Raw genomic sequence first — 20,171 nt, forward strand, 5'->3', positions numbered from 1 at the left:
CCTCCATCCGCGCTGGTGTATTAATGTACCGGCGAATTTAATGCTGGGGTGACAGTGCGATTGACAAGCATCCCACCCAGGGGGGAGGGGGGAGAGGAATGCTTGTTAACACATTCTACGGAAACCGGGATAAGCTCCGGCCTGATGGGCCACTGGGCGTTTTTGCAAACTTAACCTTTTTTGGTCGCGTACTACCTCAAGGAATGCAATGCGCGTAGGTCTTTTCATAAACTTTAATGAGGTGAAAGATGTAAAAACGCGCAATTTACAATGCTGTTTTTCAACAGATATATGTGAAATGATTCCTGGACTTTGCAGAAATGGCAAGTGTATCAATGTTAAGGGGGGATACCGCTGTATGTGTAACGCGGGCTACAAACTCACCATGGATGGGAAACGCTGCTTAGGTAAGAAATAGTTTAACCAAGCACACTACTAACCTAATGTGCTTGATGTAAGCACTTGGAACCAGAGAAAAGTCAATCCTACTCGCGGCTTAACTTGCAGTTATGTGAAAATGTCGGTCAAATTAAAAGCAAGAAATTGTGAGGAGGGGTGGGGAAGGTGATTTCCCTTCAATTTTTGTGATTCGTACGAGCCCAAAATCTATAAAATGAAATTATTATTAAATTTACGATGAAATGTCCAACAAAACTGTTGTTACTTTAGGGAACGGACCATTATTTTCCCGTTGGTGGGGTATAAAAAAATGTTCCTTTGCTTCTAATTTTTAATTTATGCACCTCTGCAAACATTTTTTTCGAAATGCAAACTTTTTTTTGCATGTCGTGTTTGCAAGCAATGTTTTTTCTTTTTAGGCCCTGCAAACAATTTTTCAATATTTTCCATACCCCTCACCAGAAAAATAATGGTCCGTCCCTATGAGACAACTTTGCTACTTGAACTGCCTGTTTGGATCCTTAGATTTTCTTTTCTAAAATTCTGCGGCATTATCGTCACTTGGATTCTGTCGTGTCTATCCTTTGTTTTTATCTGCTCTTTAAAGTTTTTATTTAATTTTAAGAGCAATGTGTAGATTACATAACCTTCTACGCATACGTATTTTTGGAGTTGTCACGCAATCTTTCCTTTGGGAGGAATGATTGTGTGACGAGCCATAAAGAAAGTCTGTTTAAGGGGCTATATATAACTGAATATCCTCCTGAAATAACATAGTCTAAGCTATCTTATTTGATTTTGTTGTGTTTTAATTCGCAGATATCGATGAGTGCGCTATAGATTCTAGTATCTGCCAGTTCACTTGCGCTAATACAGATGGTTCTTACAAGTGTACCTGTCCTGTTGGATATGTGCTGCGAGCCGACAAGAAAACTTGCACTGGTAAGTAATATGATTAACATGCTTCATGTAGATGCTCTTCATGTGACCATATCTTAGACAAGATACGACATGACCGCATTCCGTAAAGGTGGTGGCGAACGAGGACACATTGTTGCGGACACAAAAGTTTCCCTTATCAACCTAGTAAATGGCCCAGCTCACAACCAGTCTCTCGTAGCTCAGTTGGTTAGAACACCCAACCGGTATCTGGGAGGCCATGGGTTTGATTCCCGTCGGGGACTCAGAATTTTTCTTTGTCCCATGCTCCTGTCATGTTGAACACTTCATCTAAAAAAGATTCCCTGTTAGCCCCCGCGCGAAACATTTGTTGCGGACACAAAAATTTGTGTCAGGGACGCAAAAAAGTGTTTCTGATTTCTATCAGAAAGATTTTGTGTCCGCAACAAATGTTTCTCCGTTTGCTCGCCCAAGAAAACGCCATGAGTCCACCACAATGTGTTCCTATTTGCCACCTCCTTAACACGTTTCACTTTGCTTAATTTATTCTGACATCGGATCTTCCTCGGCAATCGTCGGAAATCTTATAATAAGAACATTTTTGAGAAGTTTAAAAATATGACTTTTCTCACTACCGTTTTGGCAAACGTAACCAGCTGATTTTTCGAACATCAGCCCGACACCAGTTTCAAACAGAAGTCAACTTTTAAATTAATCTTTCTGAAATTCCTTTTCTTTTTTAGATCAGGACGAATGTACCACTGGGCGACATAACTGTCAGCATAGCTGTATAAACACTATTGGCAGTTTCCAGTGTGGATGTCCTGATGGCTACATGAAAAATGGAATCACGTGTGTAGGTAAGTCACGTGTTGCCAAATCACCTGTGTATCACGTGGGGTTCACAACACCCTTCCAACCACTTTGCACGTGCGTTATAGATTTTGGTACATTTTCAAATGTCCTCTCCCAACAAATAAATACATTAAATAACCGAATTTGAAAAGTAAACCACTAGAAAGCGAAAAACAAGAAAGATTAAAGGAAAGCACCGCATACCTTTTTTAAGCAATTTTTGGATCAATTTAGGTTTCTGGGAAACTGCTCACCTACCCCTCCCCAAACCTAACATTAACCCTTACTTATCGCTTTGGGCAAAATGTTAGGTTTAGGGAGGGGTAGGTGAGCAGTTTCCCAGAAACCTAAATTGATCCCAATTTTTTCCTTTTCCTTCCTTGCCAGCCGGTGAGCACTGACCTTGCTGACCCTGTTATGCACTACGGAACTCAAGCTTGGCATATGCGCAAGCACAAGAGCCCGTACAAACACTCAAGGCTGGTTTCACTAGCGACAGAGTTGTAGTCGGAGTCATGGTCCAAATTGTAAGAGCGGTTACGACCCAACGAAATCGGAGTCGTAAGCTCAACGAAAACGGAGTCAAAAGAATCAGAACGTTTCCATTTTCTTCCTATTCCGTCTTTGACTCCGTCGCTTATGATGCAGTGAAAACAAGATTGTTGGAGTCACAAGCAGAAGCGGAAGAAAATGGAAACGTTCTGTTTCAATACTAGTTTTCATGCGCCCCAAATACATCCTTTTTTGCTAGCGACTCCGTCAATCTAGTTATCACTTGATCATAGCCGTGATGGAGTCATTAGCTGAATCGGAAACTCTGCTCACGACTACGTCGGTTTGATTTTCACTAGATTTTGACGTTCTGCGCTTCTGATTACGACACCGACTCCTTCTCCGTCGTTAGTGAAAAACAGCCTGAAACACACAAGCGCGTATGGATAGTGTTTGCGTTGTGTTTGCGTCACTAGTGAACACCAGGCTAAAAGTTTTCTTTGTGGCATTTTGCTTAGATAAAGATGAATGCATGACGGATAACAATATCTGTGGATTTGGAACGTGTGAGAACTTGGCAGGGTCATACAGATGTGTGTGTAACCAAGGATACAAGTACGACGAAACAACCAAGAAATGCGTAGGTTAGTAACTTTAACGTTCTGAACCCTTCACCAGGCGAACGCTGTCAACAAAACGACAGGAAAGAACTTCTAGAGGCATGTTCGCACTTTGTGTCCTGACACTGTTCCCAGGCTCCCACATGCATATGGCCCTATGAGACCTTCACCTTTTTTTTGGAACACCGCAGTTAAAAACTCCTTTAGCGATTTTTCCACCATTTAGTTTACAAATGGAGCATATTTTGTTAGAATGCCTGAGAACATTGCTGCAGTGATTTACGGTGTAGTCGGTAACTTTTAACCACTCTTACGACAATTTGACGTTGAATTGTTTGAAATGATGCCTAAATTCCGAAATTTAAGGGAGAAGGGAGAAAAAACACCTACCGGTAATAGCAACAAAAAGTGGAACAGATTAAATATCGCTTTTAAATTTCCCGCGCGTCGCAATTTTGGATTTTATGACGTGACCTATAAAATTTGGAATTTAGGCATTATTTCAAACAATTAAACGTCACAAATTAAACAGGACAACAAATATACAGTTATGTTTGTTCTACACTATTTGTTTTGAAAAACTAGGAGCTGCTTAATGTTTCTGATTCTGAAAGAGGCTCTTCCTGGTCAGTTTTTAAATGACATAACCTCTCCAATTTGTCTTGAAGTCACTTGTTCCATGTTTTTACAATTACAGGCAACAATCAATGTCCAGGAAGTGTGTGCCAATACGGATGCCAGAACCTGCTGGGTGGATATCGGTGTGGATGCCCCCGCGGATTTACTCAGGATTTTTATTACAATCAGTGTGTTGGTAGGTAATTTTAATTTTTGCAATATTTTGGAATTTATTTACCTTCGTTACACAGAAGAGCTCAGGAGCTCGATAAGACATGTACGTGCATCCAAGGTCGAATTGGAATTTGGAGTGTTGTTTTTTGTGAAGGGAAGAAATCCGCCGCACCCATTTTTTCTTTTTTTTTTTCTTTTTTTTTCTTTTCTTTCTTTTCCTTTCTTTTTACGCACTGACGTAAAGCCAGGAAAAGTCACGTCTGTTAATGTACAGAAAAGAGACCTTATTCGTATTCTCGGTATTGGACTGGAACTAGCTTGCAAAGGGGGCTAATGCGGGTAATCTTTTCAAATGCAAATGATTTAAAGCTCTTTTTAATGATATTCCCCCGCATGAGCCTCCATATTGCAAGCTAGTCCCAGTCCAATCCCGAGAATACAAATATGGTCTATTATCTGTCAGCCGGTCGCAGGGGTCAAAATCCGTTACGCAGAAAAGTCGCGCGCATGCACATGAAACCTATACGGCGCGCGTGTCAGTATGACTAACACTGCGGGCTCGTTTTCGCTTAGTGGTCTTACCCTTTACTGTCTGTATCTTTGTGTAGATATAAACGAATGTCGCAGCGGTCTGACTTGTGGACAGGCTCAGTGCAGAAACACCTTAGGATCATACTACTGTAGCTGTCACCGTGGATACGTACTTAACCCGGATGGCCGGTCATGTCAAGGTAATTTAATTCCAAACCATTAAATATAAGCACAAAATTAACACTTTTTGAAAACTCACAAACAGTTTGCAGTGCTTTCACTCCAACCAAGGACCGGCTACCGAGAAAATTCTGTGCAAATTAACGAAAAACAATCTCGGTTGTTTTAAAAACAATCGATTTTCAACATATTATTGACAGTGCGCTAATTCTATGAACTTTGTCAGAAAGATGTCTACTAATCAATCTAAGAAAGCTGTGCACTACGGAAGCAATAAATTGTAATCATTTTTATCGTTTAAACACTCAAACGCTATTGGTCGATTTGGAGAGATTAACTTGGGTGGCCTTGGTTGAAGTAACCACAACGTAACAGGTTTTTATTGCAGCTAAATGAAAAGTTTGATCTTCAGGTTAAGAAAGTATTGAATAAGATCATTGTTTACACGAGTAGTTACTCGATAACAAAAGATGTACATCTATAATGGAATTTTGTGTTTTCAGACATGAACGAGTGTGCCCTGGGACTGAGTCCTTGCAGCTTTGGATGTGATAACAAACAGGGCGGATTCAGCTGCCGGTGTCCAACCAATTATCACCCAATAGGGGGAGGGTGAGTAGACCGAATGTTCGACCACTCTATGTGCCATTTAAACGCGCGCGCGTCTGTCGTAAGGACAGGGCTCAAAATAACGGCCGGTTAATGGACAATGTGCGGCCAAGATGACAATTTGTCCAGACAAAGTTTCAGTTTGCCGGTCATTTTGACCGGTCACGTACATGGCTTTAAAAATGATAACTGATGATGACCACAAGAGCATTAAAAAGCGATCTATTCATAAAAATTGCAGCCAAAACAGTGAATAAATAGCGGGGGTGTTTATGCCACACAAACAGACTATCTAACGAACAGCAGAAACGAGTGGTAGTTTAAAAGTGCTATTTTTAATATTTTGACCAGTCAGAAACGACACGTGACCGAGCTAAAATCTGTTTGGCCGAACAACAGGAACGGCAACTGTCCGAACATTATTTTGAGCCCTGTAAGGATGTGGCAGGTTGAGGCCCCGTCCACACTGACCCGGGTAAATTTGAAAACGCATCTTTTTTTCTCCGGTTAGGCCAACTGTCCACACTGAAACGGCGTTTTCGGTCACCGAAAACGGAGCTTTTCAAAAACGCTCACCAATGAGCGTTTGGACTTGGAGCGTGAAATAGTGTATTTTTATATTTTATTGTAAATAATTTTAGAGGGCCACTGGTTTATTAGTATTTTTATGTTATTTTAGTGCTACCCTCGTTAAATAAAGACTTTACTTTTACTTTTACTTACTAATGAAGCGTATCGTTTTCAAATTTACCCGGGTTAATGTGGACGGAAAACATTTTACGCGGCGTTTTCAAATTTACCCGGGTCAGTGTGGACGGAAAACATTTTACGCGGCGTTTTCAAATTTACCCGGGTCAGTGTGGACGGGGCCTAAGATTTCTTTCGAAGTTTCCCACACTGATGACGTCGCTTGTGTAGTGCCTCTGATTGGTTGTCACTTTCACGGAAATTTCTAAACGAGCTCCACCAATCAGAAGACAACTATTGTCCCAATCCATGGCAGGGTTATGGTTTAGGGTTAGGATTAGCATAGCCGAACGCTGAACTGACAGGGAGGGAGAGGGGAGTAACCAAGATATGTCAGAATTCTTCCCGCGAAGCCTAATTTCGAGCATAACAGCCCGTTTCCGTTGGAGACGCCAAAAAACCATAATGTCTAATTTTCCGGGCATAATATAGTTGATCCTAAGCTGACGTCTCAATCAGGGCTGTCCCAAGATGTTTGGAAATGTTTGGGCAACTTTTCATATTTCGAGCAACTCTTTTCCTTTCGAACACCTTTTTGCAATTTCGAGCAACTTTTTGCCATTTTATAGGCCGAAGATTGCCGAAGCTTGTCCGAGTGTTGTTCGAAGGCCATGCGAACGTTTCCGAGCATTTTTTAGCTATTCCGAAGATTTCCTGGGAAGTTCAAAAGATGTTTCAACTTTCGGATCATTCTGCATTAAAAACTCATCAGGAAACATGACGGCTTCCATATCTCCACGAACGTTCTCTGTGAAAGGAGTCCTTGTAATCCAACAAATTTTGGCCTTAAAATGCCATTTAAATATTTTTTGGTTGCAGTTAAATGGCACGAAAAGTTACTTTTATGGAAAATTGGCATATATTTAGGAGCACCTTTTTGTGAAATTTCGAATCTTTGGGATATCCCCAGTGTCAATAGTGCTGGTATTTAACTGTGGATTTAATGCCTGGGTTAAGAACTAACTTCTCTACTTATTTCTTCTCCTCTGTTTCTAGACATTGTTTGTCGCCTTACGGAGAGGCTTGTTACGAATGTGCGCTGTCCAAAGGGAACGACGGCGACAAAGGAGTGCCGCTGGTGGAAAGAAACCAAACAGGAAGCCAGTCCCAGTCTTCCCCGCCGTACCGTATTGTGCCAGCGAGCAGTGGCGGGTATGGACAGCAGTTTCCTTATGGAGGAAACCAAGGATACAATCAACAACAACAACAAGGACTTGGCGGACAGTCGTACAATCAACAGAATTACGGCCAACAAAACTGGCAAACAGCACAACAGAACAACGGATTCCAATACTCCTTTACTCCTTCGGGAAGCCAGCGGAAACGGCGATCCACGCGTCATCGAATGGAGAAATTCACTATCCAAATTCCCGCCAACATTACGTCAGCTAAGCCAATCCTAACGCTAGTGCCAGTGCTCTCAGAATTTAACGGGACATTCAATTACGTCATTGTTCACGGGAACACAAGCTTGTTTAAAGTGGAAGAGCGCAAGGGTGTTTCGTTTCTATTCATTAAAACTCCACTCTATCGCAAAGGCGTTTTTCGTCTGTGGATTAAAGGTGTCGTACACGAGCCGAAGGAGAAGGAAACAGATTCCAAGTCGAAAATCAAGAAAGGAACGCAAACAAAACCGACAAGAAGCAAAAACAAGGACAAAGCAGGAAAAGAAAATGGAACTAAAAAACAGCGCCATCCATTGGGGTATTACGAAGCCAAGAAGTTTTCACTTCATCTTGTTATAAAAGCAGTATAAGCTATAGTTATTTAGGCAATATTTTATGTTAGGCTCGTTTGTTGATAAGTTGTTTTATTTTGTAAAAAGACGCTTTATTTAGCTACTTTATTTTCCATGTTAACGAGTCTTGCGGCTCATAAAAGTCCAGCTGAGCCTAGAAAAAGACTTAACGCTTATCTTCCTAAATACAAAGCTTGAATAGGGCTTTCCACAAGTTGCTCGGCAACTTTTTGGCAACTTTTCATGTTTCGAGCAACTTTTTCCCCTTCGAGCAACTTTTTTCCTCTCGAGCAACTTGTTGCATTTGGAGCAATTTCCAGACCGAAGATCTCCGAAGATTGTCCGAGTGTACTTCTTTTGCTGTAAAATTGCATAAAACTGCTGAGAAATCTTTCCCTCAAAGGGAAATTAGTATATATTTAGAGAAGCAGCGTTTTGGATTTTTTGGAGCAACTTTCGAGCAACTTTTATTATCAAAAGCAACTTTTATGGATTTTTGGAGCAACTTTTGAGCAACTTTTTGAGAAATTACGGGCAACTTTTTGGGAGATCTCGAACAACTTGTGGAAAGCGCTAAGCTTGAATCGCGTTACTTTGAACATTGCGCAGTCCTTTCGAGTAGTACTTTCTGTTATGTTGTACAAGGCGGTTCTAACTTAAACGTCTGTGGATGAGATTTTAGCGTGTGACTATTAAAGTAAAAGTTGTTGAGCAGGGCCTATTTGTTCAAAGGTTGGATAACGCTACGAATCGCTATCCATTGGAGAGGTGTTCACAAAAAATACTGCGCCATCCACCGTGAATCCATCGGATAGTGACTTATTCGGTGGATAGCGTTGTCTACCTTTTGAACAACTGGGGCTGCACAATTCCCATGTGGATAAGGGAAGAGAAAGGCTTAATCATACATAAGCCACACCTTTCTGATGAGAATTCTTACATTTCAAGTGTTGAATTGGTCAAGTAAATAGCCCAATTTCGATATATTAAAATTCAGCCTAAAACAATAGACCTCAGGACGAGGCTCCGGGGACTAAACTATAGAGTTTGTGGGGCTTATACCCCGGAGCCTCGTTGTGATGTCTATTGTTTTAGGCTGAATTTTAAAATATCAAAATTAACCGTCTTATAAGAGTAGCACAGCTCACAGTTCAATAATGAATTTTTCTCCAGTAACAATAAATACATCATATCTATATATAAAGCTTCGTGTTTCTCGACCGATGACTTTTGAACATGTCCCGAGTTCTCGACTATATTCTGCTTCGGCTTGTAGACATTTGCAATCAAGATAAGCATTCATATTTTTATTAAACGTACTGTCAGCGTAAGAGATCGCTTCAGGATTCAGAGATAACTCAAAACGTAAAATCTTTTCTATCATATTACTGTAAGACAAAATTAAAATCAAGCTTTAAGAGAGTAAGTTAAAAATTATAATTTGTAAAGCTGCATCCTCGTCCTCCTAAGAAAATCCAGAAGGCCTGGGCCGGAGGGTTAAACATTTCTGTGATACAGAATAAAAGTACATGTATTTACTTGCATTAAAAACCGTTTTTGCCACGTAATATTTGTTTTCCATGATAAACCCGAAAGTTCCAAATGCACTACGAAGCCATTAAGTATTGCCAAATACTGAATGAATTCTAAGCATAGTGAAAGGTATATATGAAGTACCTTAACGCTCCAAAATGGCTTGCAACCAAAAACCATCTTTAGCAATTCCTTAGCAACTGCTCTAGATTTGTAGTTAAGAAGGATCCCCCCCTTAAGTTTTAGATTCAGTTTCAAATTAAGACTCCAATACGTTCTAATTTCTATGGATTTTAATTTTGATAACACATCAAAATGGATGTCATATACATCTTACTAACATATTCCAATTATGAATATCATATCGTAATTCGGCACAAATTTCCTTCTCGCTACCATGAGAAAATTTCTGTGATTATTAACAAATTGTTTATACACCTCATTGTGTTGAATTCAGCTGATAAATTAATTAATTAATTGGCAAACAAATCATCGTGCTACAAAACTTGGTTACAAAGAATCCACCAGAGTCCGCCAGATTCCATCAAATATGTATTAGTTACATCTGTATTCGTAATATGGTTTCCTTTTAAATTACAAAATAAACTATTATATGATTACATTCTCCGCAAAACATCGTTCAAGACGTCTGTCTTAGAAAATAGTATATGTAAGCAGCCTTGTTTATAAGCTACTCTGACATCTGCTTCAAATAATTATAAAGACTCATCATTTACTCAGTACTATAGACTTAGGGAAGTTGTAAACCATTTCATAGTATTCATCATTCATTTTTTTCTAAAAAAAAAAGAAGCCTGTTCAAATCTCACTAATCGTTTAGGACTGTACTAAAGTAGCATCCTAACCATTATAAATAATTGTCCTGTTTTTGTTTGTTTGTCTGTTTGCAATATTTCAAGGTCAAAATTCCTACGTTATATCCTAAGTTATATAATCAGGGTCGTAACCAGGTATATGGGATCTCGGATCACAGCCTCTGGATCGGGATAATGGACCCAGGATTCCGGGTCACAAGTCATGGCATGTCATGTTTTAAAACCAGAATTATTTAAGCCACAACATTCAAGTATGCTTCAACTCTCTAATATGAGTTTTTATAATAATTTAATTTGTCTCTAAACTAAAGTATTTAGTTTCCTATTCATTAACTGCAACTTGAATCAGCTACCTGTAGATGTTGTCACTGTAGTTGGTTTCCCTTGATTGCAGTCAAGCTGTGAAGGTGTACTTCTTAGCATAATCCACTGCTTGTAATTTGACGCACATCTCTCCTGTACCTCCCCCTCGGAACCTGTACAATCAGCAATAACATTATTGCAAAATCTAACTTCAGAGGGAGTGGACAGAGGTGACAATGTGCCATCTTCAAATTCCTCTGTAACAGATGTTCTTGATTTCAAGCCTGAGTTCAATTCTCTTAAAAGCTTGAAAGAACCACTTGCAAGTTCAAACAGAGATGGAATGATAGAGGGGGAAGATCTCCTTGACGTTCTGTTCACATTTTCTGAAGTACTTTTGTTGTCAGCGAATGTGGAACTTGATATTTCTCTGAACATCTTCTCAGAGGGGACATCTGCAAACCACTGATTCCAGAAGTGATAAACAAACCTCCTGAAAACAAAAATCAGTTTTAAAATATCTTGCAGAATGCGCCATTTAACATGCAAATGCCGAAAGGCAGAACTGGACAAATTTTATTTTTCATCAGATATAGCTGCAATAAATAGTTAAATCCATCAAGAGTGAAAATAGTTATACAGTGTTCAAGCAGTCGACCCCCTCTAATACCTGTGACACCAAACAACTTCATGCCCTGGATAGGTTACAATAAGATCACTTGTGAAATCCAGCTCAGACAGCAGCAAATGTACAAGTTCACTTTTAGAACTGAAGACAAAAAACAAACAAAACAAGAATTTTAGAAATGCTTTTATTTATAAAAATTTTTATGTACGGTAGTACCAGTAACAAAGTAATTACCAACAAAATATTTTTACTGCCTAAAATGGTAATTGCAAGACAAACAACTTTGTAAGAACTTAACCCATCTATTTTCTACAATGGAATCCTGATTTCTCAAACCAAATGTCCTTTCTCTCTCAATCGAGCACTGCAACTTTATACCTGATTTCCTGAACTCCTTGATTTCTCAAACTAATTTATGTTCCTGTGGAGGTCAGAGAATTGGGATTCTATTGGAATTAAATAAATTTCTTCTTAGAACAATATATTGCCAAGCAAAAGTTATTACACAGTATCATAGGCCCACTATGTGTGCAAAGCACTACAGGTACATAGGTCTTTGCACACATTGCATGCCTATAATACTAGTATGATAGGCCTGCAATGTGTGCAAATCACTTCAGCTGCATAGTTCTCTGCACACATTGCATGTCTATAATACTAGTATGATAGGCCTGCAATGTGTGCAAAGCAGTTCAGCTACATAGCTCTCTGCACATATTGCCTGCCTATAATTTAACAGTGATGACAACAAGAAAAGGCACCAAGTAAGGGATAGTGCTTTTAACTGCAGCCATTACCGTTACATTGTAGCTTACCATAGCCTCTTGAGATGTGTCAAAAGAACCTGTCTATAGTGGAAGCCACAGTTATCTGAGATATGCCTCTCTGCCCACAGTCTCATGACTTGAAGTTCACAAAAAAGTTTCTTCAAAAACAAAGTGGAAAACAAATATAAGATAAAATTATGTGCAAAGCACCAACAGTGAAGCTCAATTGTTTCACTACCATGCCTAAAATGAGAACAACGAGTGGGAAACCAAGTAAAAATTATATCTATTTCAATTAGATAGAATAATTAGATATTAATTAGATTATTATGATTATGATTATTATGATGATTATGATTATTATGATTATTATTAGATTATTTAATTAGATATTAGATTACCGGTACTTGTTTTTAAATGGGTTATACTCTGAGTAAACACAGTAAAAGGGGGCTATCACATTTTACCTTTTTCTTATCATGTATGAATCTTTCCACCAGCCACGCCCTGTGACTCCATGCAGTGTAGTTATCAGCATATGACTCAGCAGCACGGAGGGAGACGCCAAGTTCATGTCTCAAACAACACTGGATGAATTCACTCTGTCCTTTTTGTTTCTCAAGTTGAATTATTGTCCACCTCCTATAATTAAATGAAACAAGGGAAAGTTCGCTGGAGTTCAATAAATTTCTTCAGATAGGGACTGTGTTAACTGTAACTATCGGCTTTTAATTTTAGCGATTTTAGTGAGTTGGGGGAAAATCGCTAAATTTAGTACTGCTGGTATAACTTTGTTGTAAATAATCATTCAATTTCAAGTGAGTTTGTTCTTTTACTAAACGTTTATTTTCATCTTAGCTATACGTTTATTAAAAACTGGTTTTATAAAATATCAATATTTTGTTAAAAATTTTCGGAAAATCGCTAATTAAAATTAAATAGTCGCTAAATCTTGCTCAGAAAAAAATTCCTTAAATCAGTAGCTGCTTACAATTGTAACCTTAAGGTACCAGTATGTTATTTTTGCACACTTTTGAGAGGCTTGGAAAAATTTCTGGACCTTAACTAGGAAACTCAAACATAAAATGGTTTCTTTTGTTAACAGAACATTAGACTTGCCCCAAAAATTGTAACATGCTGAACTGATTCCGCAGAAAACAACAACATTAATATTACCTGTGAGCAAATGTCTCAGCGCTTCTAGGATGCTTTGAAAGAACAAGAGCTGAAAACCTCATGTCATATTCTGCACTCAGAGTTCCTGTTGAGATCATTTCCTTCCTGGTTACAAAATAAATGGAAAAGTAAACAAACAAGTAGACACGACCAGTAGTAACAAACATGGATGTATGTAAGATGGAAACTAAGGACCTGTTTTAGAATAAATAAAAAATAAAGAAATCAACTGTGTTTAACAAGAGTTGCATGTAACAGTCTATGACTTGCGACTGACAAACCTGAGGCCCTCCGATTCTCAATCGAATTGGAATTGAACAGTGTTGGTTTTTGAGGAGGGAGGAAAACTGCAAAACACAGAGAAAAACCCTTGAAGCAAGGTCGAGAACCAACAACAAACTCAACCCACATATGACGCCAAGTCCAGGAATCGAACCCAGACCACATTCATTTGGTGGGAAGCAAGCACTCTCAGGCTTAATGATGGCACAATAATATTTAAGTATTGTTTAAACCAACTAACCTTCTATTCCATGCTGTATAACACTCAGCATTCACTAACAGAACAGCTCTACTGAGTTGAACAGTCGCTGTAACTAGGATTTCAAAAAAGGTTACCATACAATTACTTGAATGATAACATTGTCTGTATGGCACATGATTTTCCCGGAGTAATTTGAGCTCGCTATAATTAATGGCAGGGATGTAGCCAAGAAAAACTAAGCAGGCACATTACAAAGCTCAGCTGACTTTTCTGGCCTCTGTACCATCAAAAATATCCCAATTTTTTGTTTTCTAGTAAAATTTCAGCCATATACAGTGGAACCCCAATGTAACGATATGCCAAGGGAGCAGTAATTACATTGTTATATCGAGGAATCATCATATCGAAACTCCTGATATAACGATATGGCTGTAAAATAACTGAAAATATCGTTATATCGGGGTAAACCTAACATATACTTTTTTACTTTTTTTTTTTTTTTTTTTTTTTTTTTTTAATATTTTTAATTTCTTGCCATACAAACATACAGAACAAAATTACAAAGAAAAAAGAAACACTACTTACAATTTAAACATTACTTACAGTCCTAACGCTACTTACTTACACTAATACAATACTTACTTACACTACAACAATAAATTATTACAAGCTTAACATTACTTACTACAAACAAAGCACGTTAAAAAATAAACAAGGTATATTATGCTATGGAGAGCAGAAGAAAAAAGAGACATGCAAAGCAAACACCAGCTTTCTAAACAAAAGGTCAAAAAGCAGGTTTCGAAAAAATAGAGTGACCTAAAATATTTTCGGTGGAGTTTTTTAAAAGGTAGAGTGGAAAAAGGAAATAGTCTAACTTAATACAGGAATAAAGATATTCCATTTTCTGTAATGTTGAGCAAGTGTACCTTTTTTCCTGGCAATGTAAAATTCTAATTTAAGAGTAGCTCTTAATTTAGCCTTAAAAACTGGTAAAGAGGGTTTAATCTTATCAAGCTTACACCTATAAATAAAATATTTTCCAAGAAGAAGAATATGGTTAACTACCATAGAGTCTGTATCGATATCAAACTTACCAAACAAAACATCGGTGAGAGAAAAATTTAAAACTTCATTCTTATGGATGGCCAACCACGACAATACCTCTTTCCAGAATACCTCGCTTGCTTTACAAAGAAACAATAAATGCTCGAGGGATTCATCTTCAGAGTAACAGAAAGCACATAATGGCGAGTCTACAATCTTAAATTTATAAAGTCTGTCATTTGTATACACAATATGGTTTAGTAATTTGTACTGAAAAGCTCTTAACTTTGTATCCAAAGTAACACTAAACGCTAGAGAATAGATTTTCTTCCAATCGACGGAGAGATTTGGATAGTCATTTTTAAATTTCTTTTGGGCAGTAGGAGGAATTACTTTACGAGAAAGAAACTCTTCATAAACTATTTTGGAGGGAATGTTAGAAATATCCAACATTTCCCCCTTTATTGGCACTTCAAAAGAATTTGCAGGGCAGGAGTATGGTTCACGGTATATACTCTCACCCTTGATAATGGAGCGCCATTCCTTTGGAATGGCACTGACTACTCCCATTAAAAGGAAAAATTGACTAGGTGATAGTTTTGACCTGAGAACTTTATCACTTTCCAGAAACGTATTGTCTTTAGAGACTAAATCTCCGATTTTGCTTATCCCACAGTTTATGCGGAAAAAGGCATGATATAAAGATTTACCTTCACATAGAATGTTTTTATTATTCCACAAGTATTGGTTCATAACATCCCCGTACGAAACCACTTCTTTACTTGAAAGAGTTGACCACGCAGCAAGACAATCTTTGTAAAACTCGGGTAAAAATATGGGCAATTTTTGGCAATCAAAATGACACTGCAAAATGAACTTTCCGCCTAGTTTTTTCAAATAGTGGTTTAAGAAGATCTTCCAGGGACTAACATAGTCCTCAATATACTTCTTCACGCACATTATTCTTTGCGCTAGAACCATAGATTCTATATCCAGCATCTTAAGCCCTCCATTTTCAATGCAATTAATCAAAGCTAACCGTTTAACCTTATCCTTTCCTTTCCAAATAAAGCTGTAAAGTTCTTTATTGACTGCCTGTATGAGATCTTTAGACACATGAATAAGCGACGCTTTCGACATAAATTTCGGAATAGCAAAAGATTTAACGATTTGTATCTTTCCTATAAGTGTGAGTCCCCTCCATTTCCACATGCCTAATGTTTTTTTAATAGACTTTATAATTGCCTCGAAATTATCCTTTTTCCTAGAAAGTTGATCATAATCAAAGTGTACAGCGCCTCGAGAAAAATAAAACGACCCTCTTTGTCCTGCCGCATGGACTTGATTTGGAATTCCAAATTATTTTTAATTAAAACAAGCACGCCTCTGCTATGTACAGAACCATGCGAGAAATACATCTCACCCTTCCACTGCTTTTTCCAAACATTTTCAACTTCCTTAGTACTATAGGTTTCCTGAATAAAGCAAATGTCGACTTGTTGTCTCATTACCCATCCAAATACTGCTTTCCGTTTTTCAAAAGAACGAATCCCACGAGCATTTAAGGATAATAGTTTAAATGCAAAGTTGCTTGCTGTCATGATTTTACCACAACTTTTAGAATTTGTAAAAGGCCACCAATGCAGCTGTCAATGGAATAACAAAAAGCGTTACCTGAATTCATTTCCATACAAAAGTTGTGAAGAAAAATATTGCGTAAAGCAGGCGTTTGTTTGCGGAAAAAAATTAACACTCTCCCTTATTGCATTTGCAATTAACACCCTACAAGACACTAACGAATAACGAAAACGACAGAACATAAAAGGTGACCAGAAACACTGTTGTGCCACCGTAGAACGACTCGAGGAAATTGATTGAAACAAAAAACAACATAAAAATAAACAAAAACTAAATACGAAAACTAAGCGGAGAGGGGAAATGATGATTACAACGGTTATTTGTTCCCCATAACTTCGTCTATTAAATCATAATAAGGAGAAAGCAAGGCCATTTACGACTGAGGCAAGCTTATCTAGTTACAAATTCGCGTTCAATATAAGTTCAAGCTGTGCCTAAATATAGGCATCAAACAATCCAAACAAAAAAGTAAACGTCAATAATTAAAGTGGGTTTAAGTGTCCATCGATATACAATTTATCAGGTTCAGCGCGGCTGAAATACGCGATCTTACCCGCTTTTCTTGCATCGACCAGCTTCTTCGACTGGAGCTTCCTTCGGTTAACTATTTCTTTTGGCAGGTCTGCAGCGATCCTATACCCGGAATCTTTCAACGACTTTCCTTTTGAGAAAACTGCTTCTCTGTCGCTATATCTAAGAAACCGAGCGATTATTGCTCTAGGGCTTCCATCATCATGAGGCTTTCCGATCCTGTGGACCCTTTGAAATTCGATACCCATTGTTTGGACACCACATTGCTGTTCCAGGAAAGAATTAAGCACCATGCGACAGTCTCCGCCTTCTTCTTCCTCGCTAATGCCGTAGAAACGCAAATTTTCTCGCCTTTGATACACTTCAGCATACAACAGTTTGTTTTCCAATTCTTTGTACCTGTTCTCACAGAACTCGCTCGCCTTTTCTCGGGCCGCTGTCGCTTCGTTGACTTGCGTATTGAATTCCTGGAGGCCATTTTGTAACTCTTGTACGGCCGTCCTCGTGGTCGAATGAGCATCTTCTAATTTTTCCACTCTGCCTTCTAATGAGTTGAATTTGGTCTCCAGGTTGGACACCTTAGTGTTTATCTCCTCAAGTTTATTGTCCATGATCTCTAATCTTTTTAAGATAAGATCTAATTTCGTCTCCAAGGCGTCCGCCGACATTTCGAAGACCTCAGTAGATCGCTCGGGCGAGGTACCCGAGTTAAACTCTCTTGCTCGTTTTTCCACGGGCGATGCACCAGACGCGCTCGAATTACTGCTTTCTCTAGTTCGCTTGGGATTCATAAGAGTTTAAGGCCTAAAAACATCATTAATTGACGAAGTTACGCGGAGCAGTTTGAAACACGTCTACAGCCTCCGCATGCCTCGACCCAGTCAACTCCTGATATAACGATATGGCTGTAAAATAACTGAAAATATCGTTATATCGGGGTAAACCTAACATATACTTTTTTACTGGATAAAGAGGCTTTAAGAATACAGTATCATTTTCTTATGTCATTGTATAAAGCTGTTGTCAGAAACGTTAGAAATTACTCGATTACTGTTATGTTTTTGGATTAAATTCAATATTTTGCTTAAATTGTGACTGTTTACTGACAATATCCTTATATCTGGGAAGGTTTGACCCTCAGTCCGCTAAATTCTCATCATTATATCGGAAATATCATTATATCGAAGATCATTATAATTTTATCGAGATATTCATCGTTATATCAGGAATATCGTTATATCAAAGATCGTTATATCAGGGTTTTACTGTATAATGATAAGCTCTTTTTCAGTCAATAAAATAAGCAAGTATAGCCAGCTCTTAGCTTCATCCCTGTAATGGGCCACTTAAGCATCCTTTAAAAGAATACCACATAAATTGTACCTGACAAATTACAATCTTTCTCTTCCTTGTGACTCCTCATAAGCTTCTCGTAAGCGAACAAGAACAGTGGCTTTATACACCATGACTTGATACCAAGCTTATGGTCCACAATAATAAAAGGAACTTCTTGTTCATTATTCTGCTCCTCTTGGCAGTGAATACAAGGTATTATATCAAATTCTTCACTGGAAAAAAGGAAAAGAAATGAAAATATTAATAATGAAATCATTTTTGTTGTAGGAGGCATGGTGGCCTAGTGGTTTGTGTTTTTGACTCCTGCCAGATCAAGCAGTCTAGGTTCAAACCCTGGCTGGGGTAATTGCATTGTGTAATTGGGCAACTGACACTTCAGTAAGTAGGTGGTTAAAGGGGGAGGGGGATACCAATCATGCGCCACATTGAGTTTTTAGTAATACATGTATAAAACACGCATCACAAAAAGAAATCAATCAATAGTTCACAAACTTCAAGATCAAAGACATCAAACGTCACGAAAATGCCAGAAAATGACGTAGCGGCGACCACAGTTTATTCGCCATGCCCTTGTAAAATAGAAAATCACAAATCATGCTGTGATGCCCAGTCCTGCATCACACAGCTTATTTTGGCTCCATCACGCGTCACGCTGCTCAATTTGAGGCCATCACGCATCACACAAAAATCCTTTGGGCCACCCTCTATAAATGGGTACTGGCAGATTTAATGCTGCGGGGTAACCCTGCGATGGACTAGCATCCCGTCAAGGGGGAGTAGAAAAAATCCTAGTCACTTACATGTAATGCTACAGAAACCAAGCTAAGCTCCAGAACCAAATTTACTATTAATATTGGTTGGTTAATAGGGCATGAGTGTCCATTTAGACCAAGTGGTAACGAGAAAACCCAACTCACAATGACATTTCGGCCCTGACCGGGGCATTTGACAATGCAACTGGCCCACATAGTGGGGAATTTGATCAGACATTTTGAAAAAAGTCAAATGCACGGGGGTTTGCCCGGGGGGCCATGGTCTCCCTTGGAATTGACTGATACATTATATACCTGCCAACTCTCACGCCTTGGGCGTGAGTCTCACGCCTGCGAGTTGACAACTTCGATCTCACGCCAACTCACGCTTACGAACCAAAACCTCACGCCTGGCCGAAAAATGTGAGTTATTACAACCACAAACGACACTTTTTCCAAAAAAATGTAAACTCAAACCAATGTGAGAAACGAAAACTCCATGTAAAATGAGTAAATGGCGATACTTTCCCCGAAATCACAGAGTTTTGAGGGAACGAGGTCGTGTTTAGCAAAACACGTCCACGCACTGTGATCGGGATATGTTCGGACCGTCTTCGGAATACTTCGGACGTCTTCGGAAAACTTCGGACATTGTCGTATCGTCTTCGGAAATCTTCGCACTCTCAGGATAAAAATCTCACGCCTTTGACCCAGAAAAAAATGGCAGGTATAACATTACACAAGAAACTATTCAATAAAAGGTCGTTTTGCTAACGATTTAGTTAAAATTATAGGCCAACTTGTAATGGAATGTTAAATTATTTTAACTATAAGACGCCAAAAATTAATGTTCCTCAAATTTAAGCTTATAAAATAATTTTTTTGTGCTTGCAGCACGCAGACTTTCACTTCGATTTTTCCTTAGATGCCTTTGAATGAGGAAATGTACAGAAAATAACGTTTAAAAGCCCAAAAAAGACGGAAAGAAGAGTTGCTACGTGTTAACAAAATGTTTATCTTCGTTCTTGAGATCAATGAAATTTTAATACGTGCATGCATGCATTTATCATCACTTGTTAAATAGCCACATCGCACATTTAAGCGCCTAATTCTTGTTGTCAAAGGAAGAAGAGGGAGCTAAAAAATAAATAAATTAACTTACATCTTAGGGTCGCAGATAAACGCCTGATTTAAAGAGCAGAAATAACTTTCTCCGGGTTGCGCCACAGAGCAACAAGTGGCCGCCATCTTTGTTGT

At 38.6% G+C, this 20,171-nt stretch overlaps 2 protein-coding genes across 2 annotated transcripts; one reads left to right on the plus strand and one right to left on the minus strand.

The window, feature by feature from the left end:
* Positions 1-289: 289 nt before the first annotated feature.
* LOC144652941 (uncharacterized) lies at positions 290-9,426 on the plus strand. Its single transcript, XM_078512836.1, has 8 exons — positions 290-407; positions 1,219-1,341; positions 2,043-2,159; positions 3,165-3,290; positions 3,964-4,080; positions 4,667-4,789; positions 5,273-5,381; positions 7,122-9,426. Exons 1-8 carry the CDS (start codon positions 299-301, stop codon positions 7,879-7,881), a joined length of 1,584 nt encoding a protein of 527 aa, XP_078368962.1. The 5' UTR covers positions 290-298; the 3' UTR covers positions 7,882-9,426.
* A 772-nt stretch (positions 9,427-10,198) lies between these two features.
* LOC144652990 (protein prenyltransferase alpha subunit repeat-containing protein 1-like) lies at positions 10,199-20,167 on the minus strand. Its single transcript, XM_078512892.1, has 8 exons — positions 20,077-20,167; positions 18,190-18,374; positions 13,630-13,702; positions 13,107-13,211; positions 12,398-12,572; positions 11,979-12,088; positions 11,206-11,304; positions 10,199-11,028 (listed from the first exon to the last, which is right to left on the minus strand). Exons 1-8 carry the CDS (start codon positions 20,160-20,162, stop codon positions 10,578-10,580), a joined length of 1,284 nt encoding a protein of 427 aa, XP_078369018.1. The 5' UTR covers positions 20,163-20,167; the 3' UTR covers positions 10,199-10,577.
* Between the last annotated feature and the right edge of the window lie 4 nt (positions 20,168-20,171).

Source organism: Oculina patagonica, chromosome 1 (assembly GCF_052425735.1).
Source record: "Oculina patagonica isolate OP01 chromosome 1, crgOcupat, whole genome shotgun sequence".
NCBI lineage: Eukaryota > Metazoa > Cnidaria > Anthozoa > Scleractinia > Oculinidae > Oculina > Oculina patagonica.